Source organism: Rhea pennata, chromosome 1 (assembly GCF_028389875.1).
Source record: "Rhea pennata isolate bPtePen1 chromosome 1, bPtePen1.pri, whole genome shotgun sequence".
Lineage (NCBI taxonomy): Eukaryota > Metazoa > Chordata > Aves > Rheiformes > Rheidae > Rhea > Rhea pennata.
The window spans coordinates 70,883,168-70,895,908 of NC_084663.1; the positions used below are offsets into that span (position 1 = coordinate 70,883,168).

General features: G+C 40.5%; 1 protein-coding gene across 1 annotated transcript; it reads right to left on the minus strand.

The window, feature by feature from the left end:
• Nucleotides 1-1,414: 1,414 nt before the first annotated feature.
• RERGL (RERG like) lies at nt 1,415-8,853 on the minus strand. Its single transcript, XM_062570433.1, has 5 exons — nt 8,711-8,853; nt 8,509-8,565; nt 6,212-6,285; nt 3,274-3,416; nt 1,415-2,063 (listed from the first exon to the last, which is right to left on the minus strand). Exons 1-5 carry the CDS (start codon nt 8,760-8,762, stop codon nt 1,781-1,783), a joined length of 609 nt encoding a protein of 202 aa, XP_062426417.1. The 5' UTR covers nt 8,763-8,853; the 3' UTR covers nt 1,415-1,780.
• Nucleotides 8,854-12,741: the final 3,888 nt, after the last annotated feature.

Sequence of the window (12,741 nt, forward strand, 5' to 3'; positions counted from 1 at the left end):
GAGTTTTCAAACCTGACAATGCTAGAGTTGGCAAGATATTGGTACCCTGACAGATTGACAGCCTATTAGTAGTTCTGGAACTGCATGTGTGCTGAAAAGCTGGCGGGAGCACATGAATAGTCTTGGTTTCATAGATACTGATAGTACAGTCTTAAATATGTGAGGCTTGATATTGCATGGCAGCATCTGCATAGAAATAAAGCAGAGTTGTGCTTGTCAACACTGAGAACTAGATTCCAGTATTTCTAGTCTTTAAAACAAATGAAATAAAAAAATATATCTTTCCCTTAAAGAAGTGATCTTTGGTTAACTTTTTAATTAAAATGTGTTCATTTTATTTTATAACAGTAATGTTAAAATTATATAGCTTTTGATGTCATCTTACTGGGGTGCACATTTTAAAATCGATATTCTGCTCTGATAAAGTGATCTTACTAGTTTCAAGGCAGGTGCAACTTCATGGCAGAGGTAGGCTTCCACTCAGAAGCTTACAAAGTCTGAATCCCAGCTGCCCTTGGAATGAGTAAGAGGCAGTCAGTCACCTTCAGATCACTTCTCTTATCTTTCGTAATTTCTGTATGAGCATAGGATTTTCTAACATGCTGGGCTAAGCCCTTATTCAGTTAAGTTTACAGTAAGAGTCCTGAATGTCAATTGACAACACCTTTAGACCCATCTGATGTTTAATACCCACATTTGAGAAGTGTAACTAACACATTCTATAGTGCTCTCTCAAATAGCATTTCAATACCATAGCAGTGACTAGGTTTTAAAAACATTGGTCCTTTAAGAAAAACATGAGGCACAAGTTAGGAAAACAGGTCTGACCAGCAGGCTGACCTTTAATTCCAGGCCATAACTCATGCTTTGTACCAGTACACGTACTTGGGCTTTACAAGGTTCCGCTTGCTACTGGAAGCGAAAAGGCATATATTTACGTTACAGATAAGTAAACTTCATTACAGCAGATGAAAACTGTTCTGCCAAGGGAATCAGCCTGAGAAGTTATACTGACCTTATACTGGCCCTAGCTATATAATGATTTCACTGAACAATGCCCTTGCCTAAAACAGTCCAATGCTCACTATTTGGTTGCTACCCTCCTCTAGCCTCTCTACATTCTTTCATCACTCAAACTAGAACAAGAGACAATACTACCTTGTTTATCTGCTTCTGGTACCTCTGCCAAGTGCAAGCAGCTTTGCAGTTAAATACCTTTTGTATACTTTGTGTCTAAGCATTTAATTCATTTCAGCAGGTGTCAGTACCCTTAGGTATGTGATGCTCTGAGTCTTTCTTCCTTAAGTTAAATACAAATATGCTGTTGCATACAGTAGCGGTATTTTGTTTTGCACTTTAGTGCAAGTGTTCTTGCAGGAAAGAACAAGTACATCTCAGAGTTCAGAAGCAGGACTGTTGGTCAACAAGGCTGAGTTTATTGGAAATAATTGCTACAGTGACATCTGGAAGCTCTATCCAAGATAGCTTTTGTGCTGAATAAATGCAAGGTAAAACTCTCATTCTCCAAGCTGCTTGTGAGATAAAGGGTGAGAGGGGCAGCTTAGAGATTAAATGATGTAGCCCTAACACAGTAAGTCTATAGTAGAACTGGAAACCAGAACTGGAGTCTTCTAGGTCTAGACCCTGTCCACTTGACCAAAGTGTCTCCATCTTTGGTTTGTACTATCTTATCTTTCCAAACAGAGACCTTTAGAAGAAATTGATTGAATCCCAAGTGCTGCTTGTGCTCTGTTATTTCAGCTTCAAGGCTAACTATCTTTTACACCGATTTCCTTCTTTTTCCAAACATATTGTTGATCAGCTTGGCCATTGACTTTGATCCACTTGGTCGTCTCTTTTCCTTCACTTTGAAATTTGAGGTGACATTTCTCAGGACTTTCATGAACATTGCCACAACTTCCTGATAATGTTCTGCTGCAGACAGTTCACAAAATTGGCATTTGTTATCCATTGCCAGCTTTTGTCCTTCATCCCAGCCAACTTCCCTCATGTGGCACAGATCTTGTTTGTTACCAACCAGAAACACTGCCGACTCGACCATTCTGAAATTAAAAAGGTTCTAATTAGAGAAAAGACATATTAATCATAAATAATACAATCTCTAGTGCTCTCTCAAATGGCATTTCTAATATCGTATATACATATACATACATATATATAAGCGTTATTGTGCTGTATGTTGTATTATTATACTGTGTGTGTGCGCAGGCTGTGCTTCAGGGTAATAGGCATGGGAGCCATACAACCTTTCCAGGTAGTGTTAAAGTTTTCTATTAGCCAGAGTCAAAATTCAGTGCTTTTCAGACAAAAAAAAAAAAAAAAAAAAAAAAAATCTTAACTATCAGGATGTCCTCATTTTAGTTTCTCTATCTAGTAATCATATATATTTTTCTTCACTACAGTTTTCATACTGTACAAGACTGAGTATATTTTTAGCTTCTGGATTTCACAAAGAAGCAAGCTGAATGTTATCTCTAGTTGCAGATGAGAGAATAAACTCAGAGAGACAAATCTAACATCAGTGTCAATGGCCTAATTCAGAAAAAAAACACAGAAATCTTTATTTTAAGGATTTTGCTAAAATACTTTCATCCACAGAAATGATATGAAAGAAATATCAGCCTTAAAACAGACTGAAAAGCATTAAAAAATATTTACTCCACTGGTGATAAAAGAAAATGATTTTATTGTCATTTATTTTGAAAGAGTCTCAGCAGCTTGATTACACACCAGCGCATATATTCAGACTCTTACCATTTTGATTGCTCTTTTTGGAGGTAGTTTATTTGTCACCACATGGTGAACCATGTGTACAAACGACACTGGTGTCACCACTAACAGCAGTTTAGGAGAAATTCACAGTGTTAAATTCATTCACTGGGAGAAGTAGTTTCTTCGAACCCCCTACTTGTGTATCTCCACTGGTAACTGAGTGGGGAAGCAGCAGCACAGAGAGACCATGCCAACATTTTACCCATGTGAGTCACAGTAGACAGACCTGTGGCAGTTATTGAAATGGTAATGTTGTAAGAGGTAAGAATGAAAATCCTCATGTACTTGGCCTTGGACACAGTGAAATAGATTGTAATTTGCAACAGAGTTTGCCTTCAAGTCTCTTATTGTTGGTATTACATTATGGCTGCTAGGACACAACTGGATTTTAATTGCTACTAGGATGCCTGTATCTCACTGAAATGTTCGTGGCTTTTTTTCATACGTTGTTTTGAGGGAAACAAAACTAATGGCACTTACTTTTTGCAGGCTCCTACATGAGACTCGCGGATCCGGTACAGCAGCGCTTTGGCAAACGCAAACGACGCTCTGTCACTGATGTCGTAAACCACGATAAAGCCATCAGCCCAGTGCAGCTCATCTGGGAGTGAGAGCTTCCCCCGCTGCGCTTGAGAGAAGACCAGATTCACGAGCAAAAAGACAGTTACTGGTGTCACTTCAGAGTATTGGCTTTGTCACTGCGATGGTGAGAACACTGCATCGCTCGTTGCAAAAGATATAAACAGGTCTGGGTGCTAGCATTGAATTAAGGTGAGTCCGGTTCCCAAAGTCTAATGAATAACCATTGCTACAGATGGCACTTCGAATCATTGATAAATTCACTATAAAACACCTCTGCTTTGTTTAGTGGAAAATTTGTATTAACTCTACAGCCATTGCTTTCAGCAGAGTTATATTGCAGTGGTACAGGAGAAGGAAATATTGGCCATCAGTATTTGTTGGATTTATAGCTGTGGCTTGGTTTTGCATAACCCTAGTATTCTGACCATACTGAGCTTAATGAATTTGTTAAGTGTTCTTTGTTCTCTCTCATGTCTTCTGAGCTTTGTGTTTTTCCAAGTCTGCACATAATTTTCTCATGGAACAAGTTTCTACAGGGATGGAAGATCTCCTTTCAAGCTGCAGCTGACTTTAGTACAACAGGTGACAAAAGTTTCTCAAGTGATAACGAAGGTTATACCAGTCTTTGGGATCCTTCACCCTAAGAAAGTGTTACATTTCTAAAATGCAACTACTATAAACTGCCCTCTAAGCTAAGGAAATGACATTTCAACACTATTTCAAATTAGCTTGTCCCTGTATTTTAAAATACTAGCTAGTAAAATACTAGCAGTTGGCCACAAAATAGAATATTTTAGCTGCTTGTCTTTGCATTGGCATGAGGGTAAAAGTTTTCCTGATTTTAGATTTGCTTAAACAACTAGCATTGCTGGCCAGCAATCTGAGAACCGTTTAAGTTGTTCCCTCATGAGTTTCTCTTAATCTTTCGCTCTTTGCAATGTATAACCTCCTCCTTCCTGTTCCACCCCTACCCCAGGTTGCCTAAATTAGCTCTGCATCAGGGCAGCACCATAAACACAGATGTACTAGGACATGAGAAGTGGAAAGTGAATACTAGCAGGGAAATGAGGTGCATGAGAAAGAAAAGAAACAAGTCTCCACAACTATCCGAAAACTTCAGTGATTTATTAAAGTTTTTACATTTTGTGGTGACTATGCAGCAGATTTAGAGGCAGGAAAGAGATGTGTACTTCTCATCTCTTTCCCAGACAGATGAGGGGAGAGAGCATTTTGCAGAGTGGGGATCCAGATCTTTGAGTCTTCCTGCTAGTAGTGCAAGATTTCAGAAAGTGGAGACAAAAATTGAGAATTTTCCTTCCCTAGTTTGGCATCTTCTCAGGATCTGCTTTTCTTCCCTAACTCCCATTGGATACAGTATCTCCATACCCCATCCATCTCCTTCTAGTATCACCAGTCCCATCTAACAAAAGCCAGTACCACCAGCTCCCCTCCTACTCACTACCTCTTCCTCTGCAGTAGGTAAGGAAGAGTCAGGAACAGAATAGCAGAAGGCAGCAAGCAGTCAAATTAACCCCTTTAGAAAGAACTGGTACAAGAACAGAGCCAGAAGAGGAGCTACTCTTCATCACACCTGATCTCCCATCTCAAAAGGAAAGAGAGTGCCTAGGATGTAGCTGTCAGTCTCTCTGCTTACTACACAGTCTGCTTTGCCTTAGCTAGCTGCCACTGCCAGCGTTTTAAACATTTCATTAAGAAGCCATTCACATGCTACAGGACTTAATATGACAGAAAGTGGAAGCCCTAGGTAAGCTTAGGAAAGAGGTCTGAGGTAGGTGGGAGCAAGTCCATAGACTAGTACTTTGAGAGATAGTGTGCCAGAGGAGGACTCCATGAAATATTGTAACATGGCATAACAGCTGTTCCACAGTCTATATTGCTCCGTAACAAATAATGCTGGAATCAGGAGCCACAATGCCTATCCAACTCAGGAAAGTGGAGCACACAAGATTCAGTGGAGCACACTGCAAGGAATTGTAAAACTATTTGCAAGTGGGTGCTTTTGCTTGTCCTAAAAGGACAGTTTTATTTTATTTTTTTTTTTATTATTATTATTTGTGCTCACTGGGTTGAGTTTTCAGTCCTTGAGTTTAACTCCAAGTAAGGCTTCAATTGTTTGGCTTTAGCATTCATTGTCATGGTTGGCAAGAGGCAAGATGAGCTCACAACGATCCCTTCTGGACAGGTAATATGATTAACTAGCCAGATCTATCTAGGTCTGCATGTTATTACAGAGTACGAAAATTTTTCTATTCCTGTCATAGCAAGATAGACACAGAAATGAAAATTTTATTTCAAAATGTTTTACTGTGGTCAACGTTCAGCTCTCAACATGTAGAAGTCTGTATGATGGCTTGCCTTTGATCTGTTCTGGGAATGCAAGTCTTCTTTCCAGGCCTATCTACTTTGACTATTTCTACAAGCACTTAACATACCCCTTGCTTTATAAACTGAATTTCAGTTATTTAGGAGGTTTGATAAAACTGAACTGCAGAATTATATAGTTTTACATATATAGTTGTATATTTCTATAGTTGTATAAAAACTTACTAGCATATTTAACTGTATAACATGGAGCAAAAGTTTTCTTTTTTAGCAGTATTCCAAAAATGCAAAAACATTTGCAAAAAAAGTTGTATTTGTTCTATGAAGTGGAAAAATATAGTGTTCTGAGCCAGAGCAACTCTGAAGTTTCAGTAATTCCAGATAAAAATAGCAAGTACAAATTTCAAGTACAGACTTGGATTTCTTCCCACCCTTTCTACCATTGCACAGGTACAATGAGGGACAGTTTTTATTTGGCCCCTAAAATTCTTACCTGTGAACAAGGGTCGTAAATTTCCAAGTGAATCTGCCTCCCATCCAGGCATAAATGTTTAGTGTAGATGCATTCTAGAAGATATATTGTATAAAAGAAAAACAGCATTAGAGAAACTGGAGGTGGTGGTGAAGAGAGCAGTGAAAGTGAGATTTGTTGTCTAATTCTGAGGAACTATTTAGTTCCTCCAGTTTGGTATAATTCCTTTATAATTCCTTTATTTTTTTTAGGCTGAAAACAAATCCATTCATTTTGTACCACCTGAGCTGCCCAATCCCTTCATCATATGGGAGAACCATTTCAACTGTTGTGTTCCCATGGAAGTGCTGGTGTGAAAAATTGTTATACCCTAATTTTATTCTTCTAAAAATGTAGGCAAAGGGAATGCAAAACAATCATAATCAGCTAAATGCAGATGATACTACTCATCTTGTTATCAAAGATCACAGTTATGGAAGTAATGAGCTAGCCTTTGTGTTAAGTGCTGACTGCACAAAAGTCACTGTTTGGTAATAAGTGTTGGTATAATTGTACTAATGTTTATTTACCATGAGATTTACTGTTTTATTAGGAATTCTCATATTAAGTAGCATTAGACCAGTAATATTTACAAAATTGTGTCCTTAGACAAGATCCCAAGATATTTGTAATGTCAACTCTCAGATTTAAGACTCTTCTACTGCAGACTGACCATTGCCATTGTTTTGAACAGCAGTTTGTTGTGAGGACGTGTAAACAACTTGCATTCATGGTGCTAGTAGCCAACAGGGTATCCTGCAGTACAGTTCCTCAGTTATTGAGTTCCCAAGGACAAAAGCTAATATCAGCACTACTGAAAATATGCTTCAGACTTGTGTATTTGGGACATAGATAACAGTTACCACTTCAGGAAGTGTAAGCATCTTCTGGTCAACACCATGTTCATCTGAAGCATACTTCATGCATGTCTCAGTTCATATCAGACAACTGTCAGTCCCAGAGATCCCAAGGTGTCAAATCTGCAGCCACTGGCATTTTTTTATTAACTAAAAATAATGTTTAGTTAATATTTTTTGACTGCATTAAGAACATCTTGAGATGTTCTGCAGTTTATCATTTATATTCCCTTTCTCAAACCAAACTAAGGCTAAATTTATCTTCCAACAAACATCTATTTACAAAGGAAAATGGTTTGGGTTCTTTTTGAATTATACTTGTCCCCTTAAAATATTGGAGTCTCAGAACAAGGAAGCATGTTTTTAATTGTAGGGGGTTTAGTGCACATTCAGAACACAGAAAGCAGTATGCAACTTCCATTTAAAAGTTTAGATTTAATTATAAACTATCTGGCACACAAACTATCCAGTCTGTTTTTGCATGGTAACAACGTTGGTAAACAAACAACTTGCGTAACTCTGCTTTTAAGGTAAGTTTGGTTGAATGTGTAACTGAAGTTAACTTTTAGTGCTGCTATTTGTGGAACATGGAAAGCTACTCTTAATTTTGTAAAAAGGTTTTTGATAAAAAACATCCTCACTTGGGTAGAGAAAGAGGTAGATAGCAAACTTCTTTGTTTATTACGTTTTGGGACATCTCATGCCACATCAACTGAAATTGCACACTTCCAAAATTGTCTGTATATCAGTTAGATAGTACCTATATGCAAGATGTGAAGGTTTCAAGCCCTGTTTTGCCATTTTCCAAGATCTTAGAAGTGCCTTCAGGATCAACATACTTATTCTAATATGAATGAGAAATTCTGTCCTCAGCATGGCAAAACTTTCCAAAAAGCTCTCAAATCAGCACATTCCTGCAAGAGCAGGGCGCTTTGCATTACATTTTGAGTAGCCAGGAGCATCTGATAAACAATGTTTCAGCTCTCCTACAGAGCTGGTAAGGAGAAATTCAACAGAAAAGTTCTCTTTTACTCTATTTCTTTACTTTCATCTTCTCTCTGAGTGAACTTACCATAAGCTACCCAAGCCCCACACATGTGACTCTTACCTCCAAGTTTCTTTGCAGTCCCTGTGATGAGTACTTCACCCACCCCGTGCATTACCCAGGTTGTGAAGGGCTGCTCTGCCGATCTTTGCAGTGCCTTTTCCAGGCTCCGCAGCTTACATTTACTCAGGAACTCCCAGTGATAAATAACCTCAAACTTAATCTCGGTAAAACTTTTTGTGAAAGTGATTTTTTTTTTTTTTTTTTTTTTTTGGGGGGGGGGTGGAAATAAGCGCACTTTTCCTCGGACCGCAAGCAGCTCCCCCTGCGCATCCCGCCCGGCGGGGGCCTCCCGCGGCGCCCCGCGCCCCGCTCACCGGCGTTGGACGCGTACTCCCCGATGAAGCGCCGGGTCAGGAACCGCACCGTCAGCGCTGCGGGGGAAGCAAACGCCGCCGTTAGCATCAGCACCGGCACCGGGCAGCCGCGCCGCACCGGGCAGCCGCACCGGGCAGCCGCACCGGGCAGCCGCACCGGGCCGCCTCCCCGCCGGGGCTCGGCGAGGCGCCCGGCCCTTACCCGACTTGCCGGCTCCACCGCCGCCCAGCACGGCCAGCTTCACCTCGGCCATGGCGCTCCCCCCACCGCGGCCTCCGGTCGCCTTATAGGCTCCGCGCCGGGTGGGCACCGCCCCGCAGCCCGCCCATCCCCGGCGCCTCCTGCCTTCTCCGCCGGGAGCTGCTCCGCGCCGAGGCGGGGGAGGAGGAGGATGGGGAAGGGGACAGGGACAGGGACAGGGACAGGGACAGGTCAGTGGCTGTTTTCTTCTTCGGGAGGCGGGCCGCCTCCGCCGGCCCCGGCAAACTTTCTGCGGCAGCCCGCTCCCGGCCGGGTTTTGTGTGCAACTGCTTGCACCTAATCGGAACTGCCTGGCAGATGCTTGGCCTCGTCCCCTTCCTGCTCCAGAGCTACCCCCCGCCCCAAACCCTCCATTAAATAGTTAAAAACTGTTGAGTTTCTGTGCATTAAGTAGTTAGAAACTGGGAAGGCCAAATGCAAAAAAAGCTCCAACAAAATCTCTCCTCCACACACACACACACCTGGCGAGAGGTTCTCCAGCTCCAAATGAGGGTTTGATTTGTTTATTTTTGCTTTGTCTTTGGTTGTATGTCGTCATCCTGTGTACTGGGAATGGAAATGTTTGTTGGGAAGGTAAAATGATTCTTTTCCCCAGTTCTGAGTGGTTCTAAGGTAACTTGTTGAAGTACATACTTGCACATCTTTAGTGTTCTCCATCCAGAGATTTCAAAGCTCACAAAACCTCTGGTGCTGCAAGCGTTTTGAGTGGGTATGCTTTTTATGAGTATGAATATGCTAGTCGATTTAAATACGGTTGCTGAAATGCTTAAAGTTACTATGTGTGTGTAACTTAACTAAGGCTTACAGCACTCCTCTGAAGCAGGAAAACACGACATGGAAGCTGAGGCCTAAAGGGCTAAATCCACAGCAAAGACACCTTGCTGTATGTCTGATTTCATTGTAAAGCTCCTCAGATGCTCTCTAATAGCTCTTTGGCCCTGGAAGTGTGTAAAATACTTGAGTGTATAGGATTAGTTAGTCTAGTGGTGAACAAGAGACTGCTCTAACAGCCAGGTTACACTTAAATACGTATTCTATTCCTGTTTATTTTTTTTTAGTCTGTTATTATAAATTGAATATACTTACTTATTCTGATATTTTTATTCTTGTTTACTTCTCTTGACGCCTTTATGTATTGTACAAAAAAAAAAACGTTTCAGTATGTGGAACTACATGCTGGTCAGTGTTACGGAACCAGCTGACATGAGTTCAAAAGTAAGGCAGAGAAGGAATATGAACACACATTTCTTGCATATGCTTGAAGGAAAACATACCTAAGAATAAACATACAGATGCAACTTTTCTCCAAAGTGCCTAACTCACAAACTGTTAATGGCTGGAAGTGTACTCTGGGGATGCCCCTACCTTGCTTTATGTTCTTTTGTAGTTTTCAGCTGTTGCTCACTGACAAGAAGCAAGATACTGGTTAAAAAGATCGTTAGTCTGACCAACTGTGGTTGGTCAACTAGACAAAATTATTTCAGCATTAGTTTTTGAAACAGATGGATGCCAAAAACACTAGATTAGAATCAGCAGTGGTATAACTGGAACCACTTAATACCTTACTATTTCATAAAGATTAAAACTGCTGCAACAGGAAAGACTAAGACTGCTTACCCATGCACGCCCATTATCAAGGTAAGCCAAGATGAGGTTTCAACCTGATTCCTGACAAGGTTTTCACAGCTTGGGAATATAGCTTCTACTGAAGTATGTGCAGATTTTTATCACTGTGCTGCAAAAAGGCTAGTTGAGGCAGTTTTAACCCCCCATAAATGGTCCATGAGACAGGAGAAGAGAGCCTAAGTCCTAAGAAGGACAGAGGCATTCTTCTAGTTGACATTTTCGGCACCTTCGTTTTGGTTACTCCTTGCTTGCTCATTCCCATTCCTGTGGCATGGGGGGCCAGTGCAGCTCTTTGTGCAGTTGCATTGCGATTCTGATGAGGGAGCTGGTCATGCTGTTTTTCAGACCCCCAAATTCTGTGATCTAGCCATGCTGGAGATCTCCCAAAACTGAAGAATGACTCAGACACTATTGCAGCCATGCAAGCGCAATTGAAATCATCAAGTGAGATGCTTCAGGAAGCTTAAACGTCTATATCAGGGATGTGGCAGTTAGTTCAAAAACAGGTGCTCCAGTACTTAATGTACTTGGGATGTAAATTGCACAAGCTCATGTTATACCCTTGGCAAAGGAAGCAACAGAATGCAGCTCTCCTGTTTCCATTACTGAGACTTAACCACACTTTCTCACACCTAGACAGCAAACATAACAATGGTAGAGCACTGCCCATATTAAAGAATATCTAGTGTGGGACAACTTCTTTTGATAACACACACACAAAAAAAGCTTTTTAAGAAGACTGAGGCCTTGTGTTGCATATATTCCACAGACATATTCCTTAAAGCATTAGAATAATTAAGTTCTAATTGAAGACTAAACAACATGGACGTTTCTCTTTTAAAGGAGACTATCTTTTTCCATCACTCCCTGGAACTAAAAAGAATTGAGAAAATTAATGATAGAAGGAATTCCTGAGTCTCCACTCAGAATTCTGCCCTTGTTCATAAACATTTCTGTTTACTTTTCTGTTATTATTTTTGTATTTGCATTTTGCAAGTGCATATACGGAGATATTTTTTGAATTCCTCTACATATGGAGTGCAGATCTCAAATTTCTTTTACATGAACACCCACATGAAACGTAATTGCAAAAGTTACTCATCCATCAGAGAACAGAGTGATCCCCATCTAAACTGCCATTTTTGACATTTAAAGTTAGAATTAACACATTTCTTGATCAGCTCGTTGAACTACTTTGAATAACAGTTCTCTTAAATAAAAGTATCATCTGCTAGAAGAAATGTTGCGAAGTAAACATACATTCTTTATGAATTACTTGCCTAGCTTTGGTGCTTTATACAAAAGTCTGTGGCTGTGGCTGGACGGTAGGGTGGATGCAGTTGTAATGCCTCAGTAGAGGGCTTTGAATGTTTGTTTCCTGTACCTGTGCATTGCTCACTTCTGTTGCCATGGCTGTTTAGAGGGAGCCAGTCCTGTTTAAAAATAAAGTCACCTCCTCTTTTGGAGATTTTGTGGGGTTTGTGTGAAATTGTTCTTACCTGTGACTCAGATACTGTCTGTTTGCAGTTTATGCTGGTATGAAATGAGTGCTGGCCACCCTCTGGTACTGCAGTAGTTTTTCTTTCATTATGTGTTGGTGTAAATGTTTGTATACCAGTAGAGGTGAATAGAGAACAGCTAGCTCATCTCTCTGGTGAACAGAAACCTGTATGCTAGTTCCAGGTCTCGTGGTCAAGAACAGGTGGACTCTGTGTTGCTCACGTTAGAAGTGAGTGAACTTTGCTTATGTGTATGAAGCACTGCTAGGAAAAATGGTAGGCTTCTGATAGGTATAATGATAATAAAAGTGGATGATTAAGCAAATAAATGACTTTCACAATGAATGTGGTGGGGGACTGATATGGAACTGCATAAGCTAGAAGTGTTCACGAGTCTGCAGATCAGTGGTCAAATGCGGTCACTTTCCGTGCCATTCCCAGCTCTGTAGATGAAAACTTACCTGGCTTGATGCCAGACATGTGGGAGTCAGGACCGTTTATGGAGAAAATTAACATCAGAAAAACATTTACTTGACATTTTAGCTCTTTTCATGCAGGTTAGCTGCTGGAAATAAGGTGGAATTGGGAGTACATGTTTACTTGGGTACAACCATAATGCTTTGATCCAAAAAGCACAGTTAGAAAACACTGGCTGAAGCAGGTACCAACTATTTGCTGTATATGGCACAGGATTTTTAAATCTTTTTGAGGTTCCTATCCCTACAAAATTAGTTTCTTTTAGGCTTACAAAGTAATGTGTTCCAGCAAAGATTTTATTAAAACCAAACCCACCCCTCACCAAATCTTTAGGAAGAGCGCTATAAAGTTTACAGCAGCTACTCCTGA